The following is a 27091-nucleotide window of genomic DNA, read 5'->3' on the forward strand; positions in this document are numbered from 1 at the left end:
GGCAGGAGGGAGCTTGGCGTGCTCTAGTGCAGAGAGCCCTGCCCGGTCTGGTGCACAGAGAGCGACAGTCAGTGAGTGCAACCCTCGCTGCTGTGACCCTCAAGAACGACCCTGGCGGTGAGCCTGCCCGGGGCAGGCAGCCCATACTGAGAGAAGGCTTGGTGCTCGCCCCAAGGTGCAGAGGCTGCTTATGCTGCAGCACAGGACACGGAACCATGTCATCACACAAGCAATGCGCTCACCTGTCCGACTGCGAGTCCCTGGCCTGTGGTTTTGGGGAGCCCAAACTGGGAGAAGGCTGGGGTTGGGAGAGGAGACTGGGAAAGGGAAGCAGAAGAGAGGGAGAAAGAGGCAGTGGTGGAGGTCACTCACAACCTGTATTCCCAATGACTATGTACAGACGTGAAAATTGAACAGTGAGGAAGGCAGACAGGAAAAAAATGGATTCATTTGGAACATGGTGTTGGAGAGAGCTTTACGGCAGCCTGGCCCACCAGAAAGATGAACAAGTGGATCCCAGAGTAAATTAAGCCTGAATCATCACTGGAGGTAGAAATGAGGAAACTGAAGCTGTCCTACTTTGGGCACGTCAGGAGAAGGCAGGGTGCTCTGGAAAAGACAATAATGCTGGGAAAAACAGAAGGTGGCTGGGAAGGGGAAGGACCACATACGAGCCAGATTTACTCCATAAAGGAAGCCACGGGAAAGAGCCTGCAGGAGCTGAGTAGAGCTGTTGAAGACAGGACATGGTGGACATCACTCATTCACAGGATCACCAGGAGTCGGAGCCAATTCAAAGGCACTTAATAACAAGAGCAGGGGTCCTGGGCTTTGAGTCCACAGGCCTGGGTGTTCACTCACTGTCTGTGTGTCTCTGGGCAAGTCACTTAACCCCAGCTCCTCACCACAGACCCAAGGATCCCAAGGTTTCCCTCAGAGGTTGTTGTCAAGAATAATCAGGATAGCCCAGCCGGTGTGGCTCAGTGGTTGAGCACTGACCCATGCATTAAGAGGTCACGGTTCTATTCCCGGTCAGGGTACATGCCCAGATTGTGGGCCCAATCCCCAGTGGGGAGCATGCAGGAGGGGGCCCATCGATGTTCTCTCTCATTGATGTTTCTATCTCTCTCTCTTTCTCCCTTCCTCTCTCTCTAAAATCAATAAAGAATAAACGGGATAATGTACGGGCCTGGCGCATTGAAATGCTTTCTGAATGGTGAATGGGCAGGAGACAGTTTAGGTAGGAGGTGAGACAAGGGGACATTTGTTTAGTATTTTATAATTTGAAGAGCCCTTTCACCCACAGAAAGGGGAAGACTGTACCTGCACCTCCATGTCTGCACATTTATCCCCGACTCCCCCTCTCAGAACCAGTCATAGATGATATCAATAATGATACCAAGCTTCAGTGTTTACTTCTAGTGTTCACTATGTGCACGGTGCCATCCTAAACACTTTACATACAGTAACTTTACATATCATTCACTTTCTAGCCATAGCCACCTTGGGGTAAGTACTGTTGTGGTCCCACTTTACAGATGAGGGAATTCAAGCACAGAGGTCAGGTGACTGGGTCAACGTCACAGATCTTGGTAAATGACAGGGCAGGATCACAGATGTAACTGTTGCTAGGACGGCCCTGTTGCTAGGATGGTTTTCTGTGTGTGTGGATGTAGCTGCCATACAGTTCCTCCCTCCTTCCCCTCCTTATCCATTCATTCATTCACTAATTCACAAACATTTATGAATCGCCTACTTCTAGACCAGAAATGGTCTAGTGACCACCAGACTCTCTGCTAAAGAATGGGGCTATGGAGACCAGGAGCCACACCCCTGGCTTCAGTGGGCTCACGGACCTCGTTTCAGGGACACAGATAAATCTCATATTAGGTGCTGGACGTTCTGAAACCATGGTGGCCAAGTATTAGGGAACAGAGAGAGAGCTCTGATCATTCATTCATCAAGCATATATGTTTGATGAGTGAACGAGACCAATGTGGTAGCCCCCGCTCTTAGAAGGTACAGTCTAGCAGGGGTGACATGCAACCAGGCAATGTTTAACACACACAATGTTTACACGTTATACTTATTTGTAATTTAATTTTGCCTGCGATAAATGCTAAGAAGGAAAAGTAAAGGGTCCCATGAGAATGAGCGTAGGCCAAGAGTTAGAAAGACTTTTAGAGGTGGTAGGAACTGAGTGTAAGGTGTGTGTGTGGCCTCTGTACTAAAGGCATGTAATTAAGAGTGCAGGATTACAAATGGGTTGGCCGGGAGGTCAGCCTCGATTATTCTGGAGTGCACTTAGGCTCCCCCCTTCACTATTTCTTAGAGCCTCCACAAGAAGGTGAGCAGAGGAAAATATTTCTCCTGATTTTGCAACGAAGACCTTTGATACAAAGAATAAGCTCGAGGCTACTGGCTGCAGGGCAGTGTGGTCTAATGGTTAAGACCACATTCTTGGGGCCAGACAGACATGGTCTGATCACCACATTACCACTTAAGAACTGCATGACCAAGGGTAAGTCCCTTAACCTCTGAGCCTCAGTTTTCTCATCTGTTAAATGGTGTGGCATATACTGTGGGGGTTCATTTAACACCTTCTCTAATTCACTTCTCTCTTTCCTTCCTCTACTAAAGAGGCCCCAAAGTAAACACTCCCCTGGCCCACCCTTGCAGACAGGGGTGGCCAGATGTTAGGGTTGTGGTCAAAAGTCTTTCCTGAATAAGAAGGCAAAGTCTTGTAAGGAGGAAGCTTGGTTCTCTTTGCCCTTCCTCCTCCTTCCTGAGGTACAGCAGCTATTTTGTGACCATGAGGATGAGGAAGCAGAAAGACAGAAGACTGGTTGGTTCTTTGACGATAGCCTTAAGCGTCTGTACCAATCCTGAATCTTATCGTAAAATGAATGATTGAATAAATAAATAAAGAAACCCCTTACTTATTTGAGCTAATGTTTATCAAGTTTTCTGTTGTTTTCAATTTGATACATTTCTCCAGTGATATCAATGGGATAAAAATAGAACCTACATCATGGGTTGCTGTGAGGACTAAATAAGATAATGTGTGTACGGTGCCAGGTTCACAGCCTGGCTCACAGCAAGCATCTGTGGGTGGTGCCCATATATTGGTGCTGCTGAAGAAGGGAAAACCTGTCACCCCTGTGACAAGTAAGTCACAGGATGAACACAGGGGGCAGGAACTGGGTGGGATGGGCCCTACCTCGATCACTGAAGTCATCAACCAGCACAATCTCGGCGATCAGCTCCGGGGGTGAGCGGTTCAGCACGCTGTGGACGGTGCGGAGGAGGGAGGACCAGCCCTCATTGTGGAAAGGGATGATGATGCTGGTGTTGGGGAGCGTCTCCAGGTAGCGTTTGCTGTTGCAGCTAGAGGGAGACACAGGGGACAGGGAGAGGACAGGTTCAGCTCTCATCTTGTCAAGAGAACTCAGGCACATGGTTTGGCTAACTGCAAATCCCACTTCCTCTCCAGCCTTCAGGGAACAAGTGAAAGTCAGAGACTCTGTCACTTCAGAACCATCTTGTACTTGGCATCCTGAAGTCCTGCCTCCAATCCCTGCACACAGTACAGGGATAAGTATACAAGACCCAAAACGATGACAGCCAGTGCTGATGGAGCAGCGCTGGGGTTCTGTGCTGCACATGGATGAACTTGTTTTAGTCTTAGAGTAGAATTGCTGGATCATAAAGTAACTCCATGATTACTCTTAAAGTAACTACCAAGCTATCTTTTAAGTGGAAGCACCATTTTACATTCCCTCCAGCAATTATGAGGGTTCCAATTTCTCCACATGCTCGCCAACTCTTGAGTGTGTGGAGACATCCTAGTGGGTGTGAAGTGGTATCTCATTATTGCATTTTTCTAGACTAATGATGTTAACTATAGTTTCATGTGCTATTGGCCAATGGTACATCTTCTTTGGAGAAATGTCTAATAAATATGCATTTCATTTTTAAATTGTTCCTTGCTGTATAGAAATACAATTGATTTTTGTATATTGAACTTGTGCCCTGCAATCTTGCTGAACTCATTTATTAGTTCTAATTTTTTGTGTATGGATTCTATAGGATTTTCCATATACAAGAGAATGTTATTTGCAAATAGAGATAGTTTTACTTCTTTCTTTCCAATCTAGATGGCTTTTTTTTTTCTTGTCTAATTGCTGTGGCTAGAAACTCCAGTACAATGTTGAACAGAAGTGGCAAGAACAGACATCCTTATTTTGTTGCTAATCTTAGGAGGAAAAGCTTTCAGTCTTTCACTATTAAATATAATGTTAGTATAGATGTTTCACAGATGCTCTTTATTGGGTTGAGGAAGTTCCCTTCTATTCCTAGTTTGTCGAATGTTTTTATCATGAAGTGCTGGGTTTTGCCCAATGCTTTTTCTGTGTCAATTGAGATGATTATATGGGTTTTGGCTTTTATTCTATTAATCTAGTATATTACATCGAACCAACCTTGCATTCCTAAGATAAAGTCTATTTGATCATGGTGTATAATCTTTCATATCTGTTGCTATTTTGTTTGCTAGTACTTTGTTGATGATTTTTCCATCTATATTCATCACAGATATTGGTCTGTATTTTTCTTTTCTTGTAATATCAGTCTGGTTTTATCTCTTTTGCTAAAAATCTAGGTTGTTAACATTAACATAGTTACTTTTTCCTATAATATATAATAGTTTCAGGAAAACAATACCAATATTTCTGCTAACAATATGATTACAGAAAACATAAGATTCCTTTTGCCCTTCATTTCTCTTTATCTATGAAATGTATTTCATTAGGGATATTAGAAATTTTCCCAGGGTCCAGAAGAGGGAACCTGAGACCAGGCAGGCTCAAAGGGAATAAAAAACTGTTTATCTTGTGTCTCTAGCCAGAAATCAGTTGTAGTAGGCAGAGTAGCAGTCCCTGAATATGTCCAAGCCTTAATCCCAAGGAGCTGTGAACGTGTTACTTTACATGGCAAAAGGTAACCTGCAGATGTGATTAAGGTTAAGAACCATGAGATGAATTTGAGAAAACTGAATTAGCCAGGTGGGCCCAGTGTAATCACAGGGGTCCCTAAGAGCAGACAACATTTCTGGCTTGGTAAGGGAGACGAGAAGGAAGGAATACAGATTTTAAGTGTGAGAGAGACTCCACCACTGCTGGCTTTGAAGATGGAGAAAGGGGGTCATGAGTCAAGGAAGGTGGGTGGCCTTTAGAAGCTGGAAATGGTTCCTCAGCTGATAGTCTGCAAGAAAATGGGAGTCTCGCTCCTCATAACTAAATTCTGCCAACAATGCAGATAAGCATCATTTCCCTAGTAAGGGCTCCCAGAAAGAAATGTCTGGCCAACACCTTGATTTAGCCCAATAAGACCCATGTCAGAATTCTGACTTACAGAACTGTTAAGAATAAATTTGTGTTGATAACTGGTAATTTGTTATAGCAGTTAGAATACTCATACACGAGGAGTCATCCTTGATACTCTTTGCCCAGTAAGTAAGCATTATTTACAAACATTTAAAATGTGAAAGATTTCACATAAAAGCCCTAATGAGTCTCTCATGGCAGCCATGGGCTGGAGTTGACAATGGACGCCTGCCTGTCTCCATGGGGCAGGTGCTCTCCAGGCCCTCAGCTCTCCCCACTCCCCACAGCCTTATACCAGGGCTGCTTCACTCCCTCGCATCACCTCCCTGGCCCCTGGAGACATCTGAAGTTGAGAGCCCAGAAGTAAACGGCATCATGGGAGGAAGCTCCACAAGGCTGGTAAGTTGTTTTGGGGTGAAATCTGTGACATCTGGGGCAATGAACGTAACAGCAAAATCTCTCCTTTGGTATGCCACCGCAATCCACTGTTTAGCTGTCAGAATGTGCCAGGGTCTCTTGGCAACTTACTTTGAAATGTATCAAAAAATAAAATGGATTGATGGATGGAGAGAGGGATGGATAGACATGTGATCAAGTCAGACGAGGAATGTTAATCGCAGAATCTGAATGGTGAGAACTTGAGCTTTCGGTGTACAATTCTGTCAACTTTTCTGTATGTTTGATAATTTTTAGAAAGAAATGTTGGGGGGAAGACTGGGTCAGGGTTCATGGTCTCCTGAGTTTCGAATTCTCTCTGCTAGAGGCACCAAGGGAAGCGGGGGCAGAGGATTAAGCTCTTGGATTCCGGCGGTGAGCTCAGTTCCAGCTGTGCGAGCCGGACTCCTCTAATTCTGGCAGTCCAGTTCTGATGGACACGGCAGCCTCTCTCTCCCCCCGGGACCTCTGGAATTCTTGCATTCCCTTCTTATTCTTCCACCTGGCTTCATACAGCCCTTCTCCTCCCCTTTCCTCACCCCTTTAATCATTCCAGCCAGCCTTCTCCAACTTCATTGTATCAGCCTTCACAAATAAACAAAAGCAACTCTTCTTTTTTTTTTTTTTTTTTTCCAAATCTTTATTGTTGGATGTAAAATGTATTACAGATGTTCCACATTTTTCCCCCATTGACCCCCTCCTCCCCACTCCCGCCCCCCTCCCACCTTTTCCCACACTATTGTCTGTGTCCATTTGTTATGCATATAAGTTCTTTGGCTTATTTCTTCCCACCCCCCCAACCCCTTTCCCTTTGAGGTTTGTCAGCCTAGCAATGAGTTTGTGCTTCTTAATCCCTTCACCTTTTTCACCCATTCCCCCAACCCCCTTCCCAACTGGCAACCAATAAAATGTTCTCTGTATCTATGAGAATGTTTCAGTTCTTCCTGTTCATTTTGTTTGTAGATTCCATTGTTGATAGATATGTATTCATTGCCATTTTGTTTGTTCATACATTTTATCTTTTTCTTCAAAAAGACCCTTCATCATTTCATATAATAACGGTTTGGTGGTGATGAACTCCTTTAACTTTTTCTTGTCTGGGAAAGTTTTTGTATGTCCATCGATTCTAAATGACAGCTTTGCAGGATAGAGTAATTTTGGTTGTAGGTTCTTGGTTTTCATCACTCTGAATATTTCTTGCCACTCCCTTCTGGCCTGCAAAGTTTCTTTTGAGAAATCAGCTGACAGCCTAATGGGTACTCCCTTGTAGGTAACTAGCTGCCTTTCTCTGGCTGCTTTTAAGATTCTCTCTTTGTCTTGAACCTTTTGCATTTTGATGATGATGTGTCTTGGTGTGGGCCTCTTGGGGTTCATCTTGTTTGGGACTCTCTGTGCTTCCTGGACTTGTATGTCTGTTTCCTTCACCAAGTTAGGAAAGTTTTCTGCCATTATTGTTTCAAACAGGTTTTCGATTTCTTGCTCTCTCTCTTCTCCTTCGGGCACCCCCAAGATGCGAATGTTGGCACGCTTGAAGTTATCCCAGAGGCTCCTTACTCTATCCTCATTTTTTTGGATTCTTTTTTCTTTTTGCTCTTCTGATTGGGGATTTTTTGCTTCCTTATATTCCAAATCGATGGTTTGCTCCTTGGATCTACATACTCTATTATTGAAGCTGTGTAAATTATTCTTTATTTCAGTTAATGCCTCCTTTAATTCTAACTGTGTATCCATGATTTCTAACTGGTACTTTTTTATGCTCTTGATGCCCTCCCTAAGTTCACTGAGGTTCTCACTAAGTTCATTGAGCATCCTTATAAGCAGTATTTTGAACTCAGTATCTGTTAGGTTGCTTATCTCCCTTTCGCTTAGTTCTTTTATTGGGGTTTTGTTCTGTTCTTTCATTTGGGACCTGTTTCTTTGTCTCCTCATTTTGGCTGCCTCCCTGTGTTTGTTTCTGTGTGTTACTTAATGAGAGGTATGGGGCTCGCTGAGACCCGGTGCTGCTCGTTTGAAAGAATTTAGGAAAAACCTGAAGCAGGATCCAAGACCGGCCAATCCTATGGTTAAGCAACTGGCAACAGCTTGGGTGGGCTTGAAAGTTGGGTGGGGCGGGGCCTCAGGGAGTCAGCAGGGCGGGGCTACCAGTGTGAGCCAGGTTACTGGAGTCCCAGATATGGCTTCTGTCTGCCGCCCCCGGGAAGGGCTCACCAAAGGAACAAAGGCCTCTGACAGCACGTTTGTCCCCGAGGAAGCCCCCTCTCCAGCTCTCGCTCCAGTGCCAAACAGCTCAGTTCTTCCCTGTGTGTCTCTGGTGCCCCTCGAGCTGCCTCCCCTCCGAGCTCAGAGGGAGAGAGTCCGATAAGTCCGTGCGCGGGCCCTTTAAGGAGCTGCCTGGGGCTCCAGCCGCTTCAGCTTCCCTGAGCCTCAGTTTCCGCTGGTTTTTCCAGCCAGAAGTTATGGGGACTTCTCTTCCTGGCACTGGAACCCTGAACGGGACACCTGGTGTGGGACGGGGACCCCTCAGTCCTCAGGAAGGACCTTCCAAGCCGCGGGATCCTCCTGATTTTTATCCACCACGCTTGGGTGTGGGACCAGCCCGTCTTGCCGCTGCGCGCTCCGCTGCCGCCCCCCCTCGCGCCGCCGCCCCTCCTACCGGTCTGGATGTAGCTGCTTTTTTTTTTTCCTTAGTTCCGTAGTTGTACGACTTCCATTCAGCTTGATTTCAGGCGGTTTTGAATGATGGTTGTTATGTAGTTTAGTTGTAACTTTGATGTGGTTGTGGGAGGACGCGATACCGCGTTTACCTACGCCACCATCTTGACCGGAAGTCAAAAGCAACTCTTCTTAAAAATCTCTTTCCTTTAAGTCAACTGAGTCCTCTGTGGCCAAGAAAAACAGATGACAACTCGTCTTCTACAAAAGGTCCTGCCTTCCATTCAGTTTCACGGGAGGCTTACTTGATTGACACAGCATGTAAGGGGTGGGGGTGAGGGTGAGGGGCGGGGGTTAGCTGTAATAAATTGCCTGGAGTCCAAGGGGTGAAATACAATAGAGCTATTTCCCAGCAGAGCCCTGGCTCTCTGAAACCCCAGAGCTGGGCCCCACAGCCTGCCAGGAGATAACATATGAACACCACCATATAGTAAGAGAAGTAGACACTGCCACAATAGACTAAATTCACTTCTACTTTAATCCAATCGTGGAACTGAAGACTACGCAGAACTCAAATAAAAGGCTCAGCTTGAATGATAATGTGCCTGTTTTCCTTCTTTTGGTCTCCTCTCTTTTGCTTCCTCTCCTATCCATCCATCCATCCATCCATTTATTTCCTAAATAAGCCCAAAATGGCATTTTGACTTTTGCCACGGGCACTAGTCAGTAGTTTGGTCCCAGTTTAGTAGAGACTCTTTGTTTAAATTAAAAAAAAAAAAAAAGTTGTGTGACATGCTGAAACATCCCTCCAGCATCCAGCAGGAAACTTGGTTCTGCAGACCTGCCCACGGGCCACCTTCCGGTTGGGAGCTTCTGCCAAAAGCCCCGTTTCTCCTCCTTTTATTAGGCCTCAGATCCCAGCAGACAGAGGAGGGCTGGGGATGGCGATGAAAGGCCACCAGCCACCGCAGGGACACCCCCATCTTAGCAGTCCCCTTTAAGACCTGCCTGCATGTTGGGTCCTGAGGTGTCAACACTGGGTGGTGGCATACGCCCAGTTCCTTTGTGTGCGGCAAACAAAGAGCGGCCCCCTGCCGTCGCCTTCAGATAGCAGCCGAGGGAGCGTGGTCTCCAGGAAGAGGAAACTAGGGCGCTGCTCCCGGTGAAAGGGTTTGGCTAGGATCAGACAATAACAACATCTGCCTCCCCACGGTTCACTGTGCCTGATGGTTCACAAAACACTCTTCCTTATCTCTCCTTATCTGCACCAGCCCCTGGGTGGGAGACCAACCAGGGAGTGTTCACCCCGTTTTCCACTTTCCAGGGAAGAAAAACAGCCCAGAAAGGCAAGTGACTTGGATCCAGGACTCAAATCTAGATAGTATCTATTTAAAATAACAAAGGTGGTAACTGCTCAGTCTGGAAACCACAGAAAAGCTAAAGGACAACTGATAACGACAGCAGCACCCTGCCTGACGCTGACACCTGTGGCCGACCTCTACGCTCTTCTCTGAACGTGTCTGTTTCTACAACACGGCATCCAAATCTTTGTGGGCTCCCAGATGCAGCATGGCCCCAGAGACACCTGGAAGAGCCACTCGTGGGCAGGGTCAGACAGCGATGCCCTGGCAGAGGGTCAAAGCAGTGACACGGTGAAACTTCCAGCTCGCACACTCTCCATGCCCTCTTGGCTCAATGTTTCTGGCCCCAGATGGCATCATAAAAGAAGAGGCACCTGTGGAGTTTCCAGCCTTACAACTAAGACCTGAGTGAAAAACATGCTGCTCTCTGCACAAGCATCCCCGTCGTCTGGGTCACAGTCTGATGAGGACCCCACCCCAACAGGGCCAAGCTAGCGGTGCACGGCACGAGGCCAAGGAGGTGCGATCGGAGGTGCTCCCTGGCACATACTGAAACAGCAAAAGGAGTACAAACCAAGTGAATGTCTGTCACCAGGGAAAGAGCCAATAAATGTGAAAATGCAAACTACAGACTACTGATAAGCAGTTAAAAATAATGTGGAAGATAATATTGATAAGGCAATGCTAACAGAAATTATCTGTTAAGGATGTCCATTGTGCCAGGCAATGTTCCTAGTACTTCAGATGGATTAATGTCATTCCACTGTCATAATGCTCAAGGAGGTAGGGGCTATCATTGTCTCTATTACCAAGAGGGAAGAAGGCAGAGAGAAGTGACTTGTTAAGGTCAAATAGCTGGCAAGGGCTGGAGCCTGGGTTTAAATCCATCTGCCCTTTATACATATTATATTTTTATAGGAATAATGTGTCAATGCTATTAACTATAGAAGCAAAAAGAAGACGAAATAGGTCAAAACCAAAAGTTGAGGTGACTAAGCAGGAGCCTGAAGTCCTGGCTTCCAGAGTCTGCCCTGCCATGCAACAATGCAAGTCCCTCTTCTCCCTGGACCTGTGTCAATCAGGGGCGGGACTGACGCAATGGGAAGTTGTGCGTGCCTGCTCTGTATTCCTTCTCCTGTTCCTGTATTCCTGTTCTTTTGGTAATAGCATCCCGATTTTCCTGGGGGAATCTATCACCCCTCATTTCTATAAGGCTTAGGGGGAGGTCCTTGCTTTCCTTGAGGGTGGGCAAGAGAGCCTGGCTCAGCCAATCAGAGCATTGTATTTCCTCTGCCACAGTGATGGGTTCAGGGATGGGCACCTGCAAATCAGAGTAAATCTTTGCTGAGACAGCTGGGAGCGAGGTAAGCTCAGGAATGTATCAGTCTGGTCTGCCTGGGCCACCATGTGGACCATTCCCTGTCCTGAAATGGTTAACAGAATAGAAAACAGAGCCAAGAGTTGGAGAGAGAGGTTCCTGCTGGCATCATTTAGGGACCATGGCTGACGTCAAGGTCTACTCCTGGCCTTTTCAGTTACATGTTTTAAGTCCGTTTGAGTTAGGTGTCTGTCACTTGTAACTAAAAGAATCCCCGATGATATAACGGGATGATCTCTTAGCCCTTTTGGTTGAATGAATCTATTTTGGACCTAATGATGGTTTCCGAAGGCCAGGCAGAAACTACTACTACCTAGGAGTCATTTCTGACCTGACAGGCCGCAGACCCCTTTCCTGCTGCAGGAAGAGAGCTTTGCTCATTCCCGGACGTGGAGAAGGTGGCCTGGGCTCAGGGCTGCCGTTGGGAACAGGAGACAGCTGGAGGACTGGGAGCTAACTTAGCTTGTTGGTGACTGAGCAGCCCCCAACTTAACATTTCCCAAAGGAGCCTGAGCTCTTGGGACACAAAGATGAATCCAATATACTGGCCCTTAACATGTGCCCTCAGGGTTCACCGCTGGAACACCAGAATATAAAAGAAATCAAAGGGAAGCATTGCAGAAATCTCTCTGAGCCAACTGTGACACAGAACAGCCCAACCCCATTTTGAAGGGAATTATAAAACACCTTTAATTCCCCAGGATTCTCTGAGGACATTATCCTCAGACCAAATTAAAATGCAAGTCAGCTTAACAAATCTGACACTGTATGTGCCTAAGGAATTAGGAGTGCTCTGGACCTGCCACTCTGTAGCCGTGAGACCCGGGGATGGGTTCCATCCCTTGCTGAGCCTCAGCTTCCTCATCTGTGAACGGGGGATGGTGACACCATGAGAATGCCATGAGAACTAGGTGAGACTGTACATTTAAAACAGCCCTGTGGAGGGAGAAGTAGTTAGCTCTGTCCACAGAGAAGGGTCGATGTGTAGAGCTCAGCGCACAGATTGCTCCTGACTGCAGTTCTCACGGGGTCTGGGATGGCCATTGCAGAAATGGGCACGAGGCTTCGGTGGGGCTTCAGCAAGAGTTCTGCTCTTGTAGACATGTAGTCCCTCTTGGTACCCCAGGCTGCAGCCAGCTCATGGCTCAAAACATTCTCATCTGTTTACTCCTTCAATCATTTGTGTATTCAAGAAAGTTCGCTGAGCACCTACTCTGTGATGCACACTATGCTATGCCCTGGGATTATAATGGTGAGGAACATGTTGTTGGCCCTGTTCCATGGGCTACAGAGTCAAACTGGGGAGCAGACATATAATATAAGCTGTAATAAATTATGGTAACTTTTTCCTCCTTGAATCTGAGTGTGAGGTGAAGAATGAATTTAAAAAGCCTGGAAAGAGTGAAGGCATTATGAGTGGTGCATCCACACGTCTAGCCCTGCGCCCTGTATGAGTAGGCGATGAATGGTTGCTGGGCTGAACTGGAGTTAGGAGGGCCTAGTCCACCCCTTCTGTCTTCCAAGTAAGGGGGTGGGGCTTCGATAAGGGACAAGACAGGTGCTGGCTTCCTCTTTCACACAGCGTGGAGCTGGAAGATGACTATGACAACATGCGTCAGGACGACATCTTTATGAAGGTCCTTTTCATTCGGGGGAGGTACTGCTGAGAGCCGGCTGCGCTCACCTGCTCTGCCCTCTTCCAAACAGACAGGCGAGGGAACCTCACAGATTCACTGCTATTGATTAGGCACTAGTTTCACACCCCTTAGCCGCACCAGGGACGTCAGATCAAGCAGTAAAGGGTCTTGGGTGTGTTGTCTTTTCCTCCCCTTTGAACTCACATTTTATTTATTTATTTATTTATTTATTTATTTATTTATTTATTTATTTTTATCCTCACCCGAGGACATTTTTCGATATTTTGTTCAGACAGAGTGAGAGGGAGAGAGAGAGAGAGAGAAACATCGACGTGAAAGCGACACATCGAGTGGTTGCCACCCACATGACCCAACCAGGGCTGGGGACAAACTGCAACCAAGGTACGTGCCCTTAGTGGGAACCGAACCCGGGTCTCTCCGGACCACAGGCCGATGCTCTAACCGCTGAGCCAAACCGGCCAGGGCTGAACTCACATTTTAGAAACACTTTGTTCAGATCACATCTGGTTGTAAGACAGTTGTACAAACAATAATTCTTTTAAAAAGCCCAGAGCAAAATCCTAGTTTCTTCACCCAGCCGTTCCACATGATAAAACTGGTCCTCCTACAGATAGATACAAGAAGCGGTGTATTCCACATGCAGGCTGACACTCCGGCCACCGACCTGGTCTGCAAAGTCAAGGTGCCGGAACGACCAGCATGAAATGACAACCAGAATGACCACACCGCACATCTCAGTTAGATGCCAGCTCCAGGCAAACGTCATTAGGAAGAAATGGGCTTTACTATCAAGATTCTTAATGAGTCGTGAAAGAGGAAAGAAGAAGAAACAAAAATGTAAAGATACGTGTTCAAGGATGTTTTTGCCCCTGTTTCCAGAAGCAAAGACCTGGAAACAACCTTTCTGCCTGTACCTGTTTGCCCGTCAACAGAAGAATGGGTGAATAGATTTTATTCCGTGGAATATTATATAGCTATTAGAAACACCTTAGAAATGTGACCATAATATATTAAGCAAACAAAGCTACTTGTAGAATAAAATACATAATAGTACAACCACATTTTTGTAAAACAAACCAAAACCCCAAACCTCTTCATATATTTACAGAAAGTTAAACTGTTACCATTCATTGCCTGGGCAGATTTTAGGAATGGAGAGGGGTGTGTATATGGTGGGGGGGACTATTGATTTCTCCTCTCAATTAGGAGGGAATTACATTCTGTTCAAAGAAAGAGTGCTCCTAAACTAAACTGCTCTGTGCTTGTCTTACCATGCTGCCCTTGATACCATCTTAATGAAGGAAGAGAACTGATCAACACCTTTATCTTCCAGTCATTATTCTCTTTTCCCTTAAACCCTTTCAAGGCCAATACCACTTAGCAATCAAATTCATCTCTGTAGCCAGTGTTACTGAGTGCTATTTATCTGCTCCTGGACAAGCGTGGTAAAGGAAATGCAACCTGAGTAGTCTGCTGGCTGTGTCCATTTATCTAGCCAATCCTGCTTGCTATGCCTGGTCCAAGAACTTTCACGCACAAAGGATGAGAATTGAAGACTGTCTCCTTCCTTCTCTGTGAAGAACGGGTCTCAGTCTGTGCATGATGTGGTAGAAAGAGCACATGCCTGCACCCAGGTTTGAGTCTTCTTTGCCTTCATACTCGCTGTATGAACTGGATGGAGCAAAGAGCTGAACTATTCCTGGGCTTAGTTTGTACATCTGTAGAATGGAGCTAGTGAATCCCATTAGATATAATTTCAGAGAGACTGGAATCACAGAGGAGCTGTGATAATGTTTTTGTAAAGGAGATAATGTTGAAACAGAGAGGATAAAAAGTATCATCACACAAAACCTTAAAGTGGGAACAAGTAAGACCAGGCTAGTAAAGTGCTCAGCACAATGCCTGGTACATAAGCACTTGATAAACGGGAAATAATATTATTAATGGAGAGCACAGCATCCATTTCTGTTAGACTAAGAAAATGCATCTGTTTGCACAAATGATAAAGAACACAGACCACACACCAGCTTACGTGGCTGTCAGGTGGTTCCCACCTGGCATAAATTGTAGGCACTCATGCCCATTTGATTTTCAGTTGACAGGTGGCCATTTTTGCTTGTAGGCCATTTATCTCTGCAATTTCAACCCAAGGGTTAAATTCATTGAAACCTATTTTTAAAATTACAGAAAAGAACTAGATTTGAGAAATTTTATTGGCTGCCATTTTATTTCAAAGCTTATGAGCACCTTTAAATCCCAATATTAGGTCCTACAGATCAATGACTGTTGTCTTGAAAGAAAGACCATTGTTCAGAAAGGAGTCATTTAATTTCAGAGGAGAGTTGATTTAAGTCTCCTGAAAAGTCAGTGATGCTCCAGAGAAACCTGGATTTTTGTCCTTTCGCAGCTCACAAATCATTCAGGCACCGGCCCCTCTTTCTGCCCCCCTCCCTCTCACCCCACAAATGCGTGGCTAACACTCTGCCAAACTAGGGAGCCGGCATCAATCACAGCCTGGGCATGTCTGGGGCGCTAATCTCATACTAAAGTACTCCATTATAAAAGTGTCGAGCGAGCTTACTCCACCACACAATTTATGATTTAAAAAAAGGGTGAAAACTGCTAACATGTACAAAATATGGCGTCCGAGCCTATCGCTGTTCTGTGGAGGGTCTGAGAAAACTCCGAGCACGGTGGGTGTGCAGTGGGGGAGAGGCGGGCCTGGGTGGAGACCCCAGCCATTCATCTCCTTGCAGAAGGTAAGCACCGCCCTCACCATGACCTGAACATGGCCCACAAACACTCTAGACCACACCACAGACCACAGCTGACCTCGGGACATTTTTGGACTTATTATCTGTCATGCCTCAGGCATTTCTTTCTATTCCAGGAAAGTGAGTTAATTAAAACCACAATAAAAACACAGCAACTCAGCAAAGGATCCTGTCATGATTTTTTTTTGGTTAATCCTTACCCGAGGATATTTCTCCATTGATTTTTAGATAAAGTGGAAGGAAGGAGAAAGAAAGAGAGAAAAACATCGATGTGAGAAAGACATCGATTGGTTGCCTCCCGCATGACCCTGACTGGGGCCAGGGATCAAACCTGCAACCCAGGTGCATGTCCTTGACCAGAGATTGAACCCTCGACCCTTCAGTCCGAGGGCTGATGCTATAACCACTGAGCAAACTGGCCAGGGCTACCATGTATTTTTATATGCTGCCAGATGTGGTCCCAACTCCACTTTCCCAGCACAGGATCTGAAAATTGCAGGCCTGTGTGTCTCTGCAGCTCCCATCATGGTGTAAGTCACTGCCACTCTTTCCTGCCTTGCTGTAACATACTCCCTAACTCTTCCACCCTTGGTCATCTACCGTCTACACCTAACACAGCAACCAAAGTGATTTTTTGAAAATGAAAATCAGATCATGTTGTTCTCGCTCAAAGCCCTCCAGGCCTTCCCATCTTACTCACTTTGGTAAAAGACAAAGCCTGCCATGGCCCTGACCACCCCCAGAGACCTCTCCAGCCTGCTTCTCATCACTCTCCTCCTGGCTTACTGGGATCTGTAAGCCAAGCATGATGACCACAGGGCATCCTCTTTATTTTTCTGGAAGAGTGTACAGAAGTTGTATTGTTTCTTAAATGTTTGGTAGAATTCACCAGTGAGCCCATCTAAGCCAGGAGTTTTCTTTGTGAGAAGGTTCTTAACTACAATATCCATTTCTTTACTAGATAGAGGGCTATTCAAATTAATCATTTTCTCTTGAGTAAGCTTTGTTAGTTTGAGTCTTTCAAGGAATTTGTCATTTCATCTAAGTTGTTGAATTTATAGGCATAAAGTTGTTAAGAATATTCCTTTATTATTCTCTTAATAGCGACAGAATCTGGTTATGTCACCTCTCGTTCTTGTCTTGGTAATTTGTGCCTTCTCTCTTTTTTCTCCAGTTCTTGGTTTTGTTGATTTTCCTCTATTGGTTTTCTAGTTTACTGGTCTCTGTTTTGATCTTTTAAAATTTCCTTTCTTCTATTTATTTTGGATTAATTTACTCTTCTTTTTCTGCTTAAAGTAGAAGCTGGTGTCATCAATTTGAGACCATTCTTTGCTAGTATAGGTCCTTAACACTGCAAATTCCCCCATAAGTACTGCTTTAGTAGCATCCCACAAATTCTGATATTATTCTGATTTCATTATCATTTGGTTCAAAGTATTTTCTAATATTCTTTTTGATTTCTTCTCTGACCCATCTGTTATTCATGAATGACCTACATAGTTTCCAAACATTTAGAAAATTTTAAGAGACTGTCTGTTACTGGTTTCTAAATTTTATTCCACTGTGGTCGGAGAACATATTTCGTATCACTTGAAGTCTTTTAAATTTATGGATACTTATTTTTTTGTCCAGAATATGGCCTATCTTGGTAGTTGTTCCCTCTACACTTGAAAAGAATGTACACTCCGCTGCTAATGGGTTGAGTGTTCTATAAATGTAAATTGGGTCACATTGGTTGACAGTGCTGTTCAAGTCTACTATCTCTTTGCTGATTTTGTCTACTTGTTCTATGAACTTTTGAGAGAGAAGTGTTGAAACTTCATAATTGTGTCTATGTCTGTAACTCCTTGCAGTTCTATGAGTTTTTGCTTTATGTAATTTGAAGCTCTCTTATTAGGTGCCTAAACGTTTAGGATTGCTATGTCCTCTTGATGAATGACCCATTTATTATTATGAAATAAACTTCTTTACCCTTGGTAATAGTCTTTGTTCTGAAATCTATTTTGACTGATATTTATAATCAGCCACTAGAGCTTTCTTGTGACTAGTGTTAGCATGATAGACAGACCTTTTCTATCCTTTTACTTTTAATTTATTTGTATATTTATATTTAAAATGTGTTTCTTGTAGGCAGCATGTAGCTGGATCTTGCTTTCTTATCTAATCTGACAATCTCTGCCTTTTAACAGAAATGATGAGAGCATTTACATTTAATGTTATTATCAGTGTGGTTAAATTCCATCCTTGGTACTTGTTTCCGGTTTCTCCTTTCTGACCTATGGTCCTTTTCCCCTCTTTTTCTGCCTTCTTTTGGATTAACTGAATATTTTTCATGATTCCATTTTATCTCCTTCACTGGCTTATTAACTATAACTCTTTGTTTTGTTATTTTAGGATTTATAGCATACATTTTTCACATATAAAGTCTACCTTCACCACTTCACAAGTAGTATAAGAATCTTATAATAGTATATTATCGTCTCTCCCCTCTAATCTTTATGTTGAGATACACTTTACTTTTATCTTTGTTTTAAGTCCAACAATATGCTGTTATTTTTGGTTACACTTTCAGATATCTTTTTAAAAGATTTAAACAATAAGAAAAATAGTATATATTTACCCACATAGTTACTATTTCCAGTGATCTCCATTCTTTGTGAATCAAGATCCCTATTCCCATCTGGTATTGCCCCCGCCAAGGACTTCCTTTAACATTTCTTATAGTACATGACAGGTGGGATGAATTCTTTCAGCTTTTTTTGTGTGTGTGTCTTAAAAGTATTTATTTTGCCTTTACTTTTGAAAGCTATTTTCATGGGGTACAGAATTGTAGGTTGGCAGAGCTTTTACTTTTAGTACTTTAAAGCTGTTGCTACACTGTGTTCCTGGCTTGCATTGTTTCCAGTGAAAATTCTGTCATCCTTATCTTTGGTCCTCCATTAATAAAATGCTTTATTTCTCTGTCTGCTTTAAAATTTTTTCCCCTTCTTCACTGGTTTTCAGTAGTTTGATTATGATGTGCCTTGGTGTTGTTTTATTTATATTTCTTGAGATTGGGTTTCACTGAGCTTCTTGGATCTGTGGTTTTATAATTTCATTCAGTTTGAAAAACTTTTGGCCATTACTTTCCTTGCTCCTTATGAACTCCAATTACATGAATATTCAACTACTTAGTCATGTAATGTATTAATACTCATTTTTTAAAAATTATTTTTTCTCCCTGTTTTGAGTAGTTTCTTTTCTTATAACTTCCGGTTCACTAACCTTTATTTTTCTGCAATATCTTTTCTACCATTGATCCCATTTACTGTATTTTTCATCTTAGACATGTTGGTTTCATTTTTATAAGTTCATTTTGGGTCGTTTCCTATCTTCCATGTCTCTAACCTTTTCAATACATGGAACGTAGTTATAGTATCCTCTACTAATCATAACATCTGTGTCAACTCTGCGTTGGTTTTGAGTATTTTCTGCATTATGAGCCATGTTTCTCTATTTTATTTTGCAGGCCTCATCATCTTTGGTTGGATTTATCCTGGTTAGTACTGAATATTTTTGTTTTGTATAAGTATTTTTGAGGTTTGACCTGGGATGCAGTTAAGTTACTCAGAAACAGTTTGATCCTGCTGGGTCATAACTTATGTTTTTTCAGTCTGGTCCAGTCTAGGCCTAATTAGTCCCCAGTGAGGCAGCACTCCACTAAGCACTCAACCCAGTTCTGCACGAGTCACAGAGGACAAGGTGGTCCAGTCTGCGAGGTGGGAAGAGCACTCCTCTTGGCTATGCACGAGAGCTGGGCACTGTCCCCTCTAACCCTTTTGGAGGATCCCTTTCCCAGGCTTCGGGAGCTTCCTTACAGGAAGGAGCTCATCAGTAACTTGCTGAATGCTCAAGGGGACCTTCTGGAGATCTCTGCAGCTTGGTGTCCATGCAGCTCTCTCCTCTTCAGCACGCTGTCCTGTGAACTGTTTGCCTCTTTGGTCTCCCTGGACTCTCAGGTCCACAACTCAACTCAGGAAGTCCCTGGGCTCTACCTGGGTTTCCCCTCCCTGCATCAGGCTTGAAAACTCTCTCAAGGCCATAGCGCAGACAATTTATCGCTCTCCTCATTTGTTTCCCCTCTCTTCAGGATTACTGCCCTTCACTTCCTGGTGTCCAGTGTCTTTTTATTTTTTATTTTTCAGTTGTTTCAGACAGGAGAATAAATCTGGTCCCTGTTACTCCATCTTGGCCCCTAAAGAGTATTTTTAATGTCTGTGTGTACATTCATATTGGGGCACTAATATTATTATTACTACTACTAAAAATGTGGTTGGCTTTAACACTGCCTTTTTTTTTTTTTTCAGAGTATATATTTAATACATGTTTGTCAAAAGTAATAGGCTATGACTCCCTCCATTGTTGCTTTTGTAAACTGTTGGGGGTGTAAAGGTGCTCAACAGAATACTGGCCTATTATAGTAATATAGGTTTATAAGTTCTTTTCAGGAAATTCAGCACATTCCATAAATTAACCATGTTAATTTAACAAAAAGCGAAAAAGGGACATGGAACCCGGAATCTGGTAGACTTGGGCCTTTTATTGCAACAAAGATTCCATTCAGGTTCATTCATTTCTGGAAGCTAAACCCATGGACTGGAGAAAGCAGTCGGGATTGTAGACTTTTCACTCCCACCGGGGACGATCTTTACATGAGAGAAACTGATCACACAACGAAGCTTTGCACAGGAACCTTCAGCCCTGGGTCACTTCAGCAGCTGGGGCTCCACTGCCATCAGCTCTGTGCCTGAGGGGCCCCCCTGTGTGGTTGTCAAGCAGCCCACAGAACCCCCCTCTCCCCGGGAACAGGGACAGTGGGCCAGCCCACCAGCCAGCCTCTGTTTTGCTCCCTTGGCAGGAGGTGCAGAGGGCAGGTCTGCTCAGAGCCAGCTGGCTGCCTCCCACAGGCAAGCCGGGCAAGACAGGCAGAACTTTTTAGTTTCCATTCTCTGCGGCTGCATGTTCCCCAGTGCAGCTTCTGGGGAAAGCAAATGCAGCTGCACAAACAGACAACCCCTCGACCCTGCTCCTGCCATGCTGCTGCCAACATTCAGCTCGAAGGAATGAAAAGCAAACCTAAACCCCGGCTCCTGCCAGGAAAGTTGTTTAAGCTAAAAAGAAACCGGAGGGAATGAGCTGCTCAGTGGCTCTAATTTATTCACACATTTCTGCTGTCAAACTGCAGGAAAGCGCCCCCTCCCCAGACAAAAAGAAAAGCTCTTTAAGACATCTGTCAACTCAGATCTGAGAAGTCAGCTTCCACAACTAGGGATTCTAAAACAGGAGGGTGTCAGGAACACTGGTTTAGCGACATCCTGTGCCATAACCTGGATGCTGGGTGGGTGGGCCAGCACCAGAGGAGCTGTACCGTGCTTCCGCTCAATTCCCATCCATCCAGGACAGGGGCTCCTTGCCCTATAGATGTCCTGGACCCCTCTTGCCAAGCTGGTAAAATATATAGACACTTCTGAAAGCAGTGCTTATCATTCATAAAATAAAATATACAAGGTTGTAAAGGAAACCAATTAGATTAAAATAGTTACCTAAATAATAAAAAATTTAAAATATAGTAATAAATGTGCTTCTTTATGAACACATGAAACAAGATCTAGGGGTAGTTCTCAAAACTACCTTCATTTCAAAGTAGTGATAGGTGTCCACAACATTTCAAGATTTTCTGTAAAGTAGTAAGAAAGTACATGGTTTCTTTAAAAAAAATTTGTTTTTCTTTATTGGTTTTAGAGAGAGAAGAAGGGAGAGGGGGGGAGAGAGAGAGAGAGAGAAACACTGATGAGAGAGAACATCAACTGGCTGCCTCCTGCATGGCCCCCACTGGGGATTTGGCCCACAACCTGGCATGTGTCTGACTGGGAATCAAACCGGCAACCTCTTGGTGCATGGGTCGATGCTCAACCACTGAGCCACACTGGCTGGGCCATGATTTCTTCTTGTGACTAAATCAAGGGGCTTTGCTGCCTACAGTCATAACTGAAGGAAACACCAAATTCCAGTTAGAGGTCAATGGGGAAAAAAAAGCAATGTTGTTCTCCTCCAGGTTTACACACCCTCCTGAGTTTTCCCCTGGGACCGCAGAACTCCCAGGAAAAGCCCTTTCTTTTTCTCGCTGTCAGGAAAGAGCACGCACTGGCTCCACTTCTAACCAGCTGAAAGACTCGGCCTTGCAATACGTAAGCTGAAGAATGTGTACTGTCTTGCCTTCATTGTTTCAGACACTCTCTGCTTACCACTATTATGGGTCTTCTCGAGCACGGCGTAACGACCTCCTAATGCCTTCTCTGTCCCGCCCCCAGCACAGAGCTGTATGAACGGCTCATGTAGCACCATGTTCTTGGAGTCAAGCAAAGGGCTCGGCACACAGAAGACCATCATGCACACACAGGGTGGGGCAAAAGTAGGTTTACAGTTGTGAGTACGGAAACACAGAATTAGTTCTTGTATTATTTATTATTTACTGTATTCTTTCCCATATAAACAACTGTAAACCTACTTTTGCCCCACCTTGTATTTACTGAACGAACAGGTGAATGGACGGATGCAGGCTGTGACCACACTCAGCTTCCCCTCATTGTAAAAATACTCCTGCTTCACACCAGCAGTTCTTAACCCTGCTTACACGTGAGAATTGCTTTGAAAGATTTTAGAAAATAGAGACGCAGGCTGCACTGCAGAGACTGAGAGTCCAGTGGCTTGGGGTTGGTGTCTTGGCCGTTGTATGTTTTTAAAATCACCCCAGGCACAGCCAGGGTTGAGAGCCCTCAGTACCACTGAACAGCTGAGGTGAGGGTCTAAAGTTCCCAGATGAAGCTCCTTCCCAGACCCAGAAAGATGACATTAGTGCGGAATTCTGAACTCTGCAAGGGGCTAAACTCATAAATTGAGTTTCTGACCCTCAGAATCAGGTCATAGTTCCGAATCCAGAAATATCTAGTAATATCTGAACGACATTCTCAGATTTGGATGAGAAAATTCTCAGGCTTGACAGTGAAGACCATGCAACAAACTGCAAACCACACGGGCAAGCAGATGGAGGCCAGCCTCTGTTGCCTCCCTCTCTGCAAGAAATCCTCATGACAGGGCCCAGCCCTGGGCAAGCAGCGCACCCTGCAGCTGTGTGGTGTCCTCACCTGTTGGGTGGCGATGATGACAGTACGGCGACTCAAAGCATTGTAGCAGGAACTGACAGAGTTAATGGGGCTGAAAGCACTTTCTAAGTAGCCAAACACGCGGCTGAGATTAACTCTTGATTACTGCAGTCTAGCAGTTGAGCTCTCACAGGTGGAGAGACCTTATGGTTCAGTGATTAGGAACACAGATTCTAGTGTCAGAATTTCTGCACACACCCCTTACCAGCTGTGTCATTTTATGCAAATTATTTAACCTTTTTGTGCCTCAAGTCCCCATCTCTAAAATGGTGGTAATAAAGGTACCTACACCTCATTGGGTTTTTGGAAAGTCTGGCTGAGTTAATGCACGTAAAGTGCCCAGAACATTAGTTCTAACGTTAGTTGTAACAGGTGTGCGTCAGAATCACCTGGAGGGCTTGCTAAAACAGAGCTTTTGATTCAGTAGATCTGGGCTGGAATTCGAGAATCTGCATGCCCACAAGCTCTGAGGTGATGCTGGTGGGACTGGTTGGGAACCACACTTTGCGAACCACTGGCTTAGAATGATGCCTGGCATGCAGTCAGCACCTAATGAGTGTTAGCTGTTCTTCCCTTCCTGGGCTCTACTCTTTAGTCCCTGAACAGAACACTTTGTGCTCCAGTGCTCCTCAGTACTGTCTTCGTGTAGAAACCACTGTGAAATCTACTTGCAGTGGTTCCCGAAGTGAGGACCCAGACAAGCTGCACGGGCACCCCTGGGCGCTTATTTGTAATGCCAGCTCTTCAGCCTCAACCCAGATCTACTGAATCAGGAATTCTGGGGGTGAAGCTCAATACCCTGTCTTCCAACAGCCCTCCAGATGATTCTAATGCAGACCAACTTTAAGAACTACACCTCTACTAGAAAATCACATGACCACCACAGTAACCCTTCTGCAAATGCCCAGGAGGCAGAGGGCTTCAGGTCCAGAGTACAGTTTTTGGTTGAACTGGAGCGTAATACCTCGCCCAGATCCTAATGAATACTGCAGCCTTGTGTGAATTATTACATTAACTCTCAGTTTCCTCATCTGTAAAATGGGCATCATTTAGGACCCACCTCACAGAAACATGAGATGATGCAAGCAAAGTGTGAGGCACATGCTACCTGTTCAAAGGGTGTTCGCTGTCACAGTTATCTTTATAGTTGCTACGATATGTCCTCTCTCAAATGATTTGAGCTAGCTTATAACAAGGACATACATATACACAGGATAGCTAAAATAAAGATTAAAAAAGTAGCCCTGGCCGGTTTGGCTCAGCGGTTAGAGCGTTGGCCCACGGACTGGGGAGGCCTTGGTTCGGTTCCCGCTAAGGACACGTAACTCGGTCTCTGTATTGAGATTTGAACTTCCCCAGGGGCCAGAGCAGAAAGAAAACACAGGGTTCCATGTTCTCACTGTCTGAACACAGAAAGGTGACTGGCTCTTTTGGGAAGACATCATTGTCCCTCTGCCACACCGGCCCTATATTCTAGAAGCACCTGATCTCAGGAACCTTTGCACAAAGGTCTCGTGTAACAGGAGGGACTCTCCTGCAGGAGCACTTCATGTACCTGTTTCTTAAATTCTCAACAAGAGCCAAGGGCAAGCTCCTTACATCCCAGAGGATGAGAGATATTACACTTACTTTGGGTGCCGAATATCAGGGAGAGAGCGATTCAGGGAGATCTTATCACTGACGTAGATGTTAAATCCATTTTCTCGGTACGCCTGATCCACTCTCTCAGCATCGGTCATGGGATAAGGTCTCCCTTGTTCTCCATTTCCTAGGGGCAAAGAGCAAAGTCAATGTTGCTAATTGAATGGAGTTGAGGAAGACAGATGAAAAATAGGATTCAACCACAAAGATAAAACTATGCTTGATACACAGTGTATGTCCAGATTTTGCAGAAGGAAGGGGACAGAGGGGCGGGGCATGAGCATTCAGCCACGGCCAAGTCACACACTTTATAGACCCTGTCCTCATGTAATCTCCACAGCAAGCATGCGGATGGACCTGAGAGCCCTCGACCTATAGATGGACAAAGGAGGACCCAGAAAGGTTATGAAACCAGGTCTTGGGTTCCAAAGCCCATGCTCCCTCCTCTCTGCCAGGAGCCCCAAACACCCCTGACTGGGAATTCTAATCACCTGGAAGGGAGACCATTTCTACCAAATATAAGCTGATCAACCCTGGGCTAGTCACATCACCGTTCTGAACTATAGCTGGCTCCCCTCTGGTACCCACAGCATGTTGAGAGAGTCAAATGAGATGCTGTGTAGAAAAAAGCTTTTTGTCAACTATAAGACACTATAGAAATGTGAAGAAGTGTTATGATGACTCCCCAGCAGGGTAAACTTTATATGTAAATCAAAACTGCCACAAATGATAAAAGATGCTTTGATTTTTTTGTTTTTTTATCCACACCCGAGGACATTTCTCCATCTTTTGTTCAGATAGAGTGGGAGGGAGAGAGAGGAAGAGAGAGAGAAAGAGAGAAACATCGACATGAAAGGAACACATCGAGTGGCTGCCACCCGCACGACCAACCAGGGCCAGGGACAAACTGCAACCCACGAGGCACGTGCCCTTAGCGGGAACCGAACCCAGGTCTCTCTGGACCGCAGGCCAACGCTCTAACCACTGAGCCAAACCGGCCAGGGCGATGCTTTGATTTTTTTAAAGCCAGCAAACAAATGAAGGTCTGCCTGGACTCAGCCAGGACTGCCCAGAGACTGCTGCTTCGAGTCAGTGTTGGTTAGATGAAGTCCTGTTCTTCCTTTTCTCTGCACAGTCCAGCTGGGGAATTTCCCGATGCTCCAGGGAATTATTCTCTGGGTCTCCAGGCTGCAGATGGGGAGTGGGAACGTCCACACCAAGCCCTGCAATAACATCCCAAGAATCTGCCACCGGCGAGGGTCCCGGAGAAATGGCAATGAAATCGATTGGTCCGGAATTACCTCATCTCCTGGAGCCTGTGCTCTGAGCATCACCCTATTCAGTTTGTGAAGTGAATTCTCACAGCACTGGCTTGACGGGAACGTGCAAGCCGAGAGGTGGAGCCCAAGAAGGGCTGTGGCTGCTCCAGTCCAGCCAGATGCGGGAGAGGCTTCTACTGTGTGTACAGCGTCCCATGTAAAACACTGCTGGCTGGCGCCCAGGGCAGAGTCCACAAGGGCACAGCGCAGCAGAAGCCTCTCTCCAGGAGGGGAGCCTCGGGGAGCGATTCTGATTCAGGCCCTGGAGCCTGGCAGAGTAGAATTCATCGTCCAGCCCTGCTCCTCCCCGGCTCTGTCATCTTGGACATGCCTTGAGCCTGCCTATGTCTTGGTGTTTTTCTTTGTATTAACTGGGATAAGAATGCTCAGCGTGGTGATGAGGGAGGTGATGCAGGGCAAGGTGCCTGGCATACAGTTAGCACTGGTTGTTATCATTCTGGAAGATTTCTCCACTGCTTACTCTTTTTTTGCTAGTTAGGCCAATGTTCTAATGAATCTGGTGTAATTGTCTGGCAAATCAGCTCTTTTTAAATGTTTCCTTTTTTAATTTAAGCAGCCCCCTGTCCCCCCCACACCTTCATTTTAAATTCCTGGCATACAGAAAAATGCATGCCATGTCTCTAGATTTCCCTGAACTTCAGTTATCATTTCAGCTCTATTCAAAGCCTTGTTGTAATCGGGTTTTATCATAACGTAATTAAAAAAAAAATCAATAGTGGATGCCTTTAACTGAGATGAAAATGAATAAGATACCAATCCCTTATATTTCTACAGGGCTTTCCAGTGAAAAGATACTTCATACCAACACCCTGAGGTTGTCAAAGCAGGAAGCATAAACCCCACTGACATATGGGGAAACTGAGGCTTGAGGATTATAGAATTTCCCTGATGGTCACATGGCTGATAAAGGGTGTCAGAGCTGCCCTTCTGACTCTTATCCTGGCTCCCTACAAATGGCCCTCCGTATCATTTCCCTTCCCAGCACCCCAGTCGTAACAGAAACTGCTCCAAAGACTAATTAGGTAAAGAAAACGTTAGTTGAAGCCCACTAAATTCACTCATCCTCTTGGCTGTAAAGCTGGATAGGGAATCAACTCTACCCTCCAGACCTGGGTTCAAATTCCAAGCCTGTCTCTTTCTCACTGTGTGACTGTGAGCAGATTACCCCACCTCTCTGAACTACAGGTCCCTTCTTTTTAAATTTTTTTCAATTTTTATTAATTTATTTTTGTTACAGATGTTTCTCTTTTGTCCCCCCTAGACACG

The 27091-nt window shown here is 45.0% G+C and overlaps 1 protein-coding gene across 1 annotated transcript in view; it reads right to left on the minus strand.

Annotated features, from left to right (window-relative positions):
* The window catches only part of GALNT10 (polypeptide N-acetylgalactosaminyltransferase 10), a 194576-nt gene that overhangs the window by 81855 nt on the left and 85630 nt on the right, over positions 1 to 27091 (minus strand). Inside the window, exons 3-4 of the mRNA XM_036240790.1 lie at positions 24474 to 24612; positions 3221 to 3387 (exon numbers count right to left, since the gene is read on the minus strand). Of these exons, the coding sequence (XP_036096683.1) occupies positions 3221 to 3387; positions 24474 to 24612 (306 nt within the window). The remainder of the gene's footprint in view (positions 1 to 3220; positions 3388 to 24473; positions 24613 to 27091) is intronic.

The sequence above is a fragment of the Molossus molossus genome, unplaced genomic scaffold (assembly GCF_014108415.1).
Source record: "Molossus molossus isolate mMolMol1 unplaced genomic scaffold, mMolMol1.p scaffold_m16_p_4, whole genome shotgun sequence".
In the NCBI taxonomy this organism is placed as follows: Eukaryota; Metazoa; Chordata; class Mammalia; order Chiroptera; family Molossidae; genus Molossus; species Molossus molossus.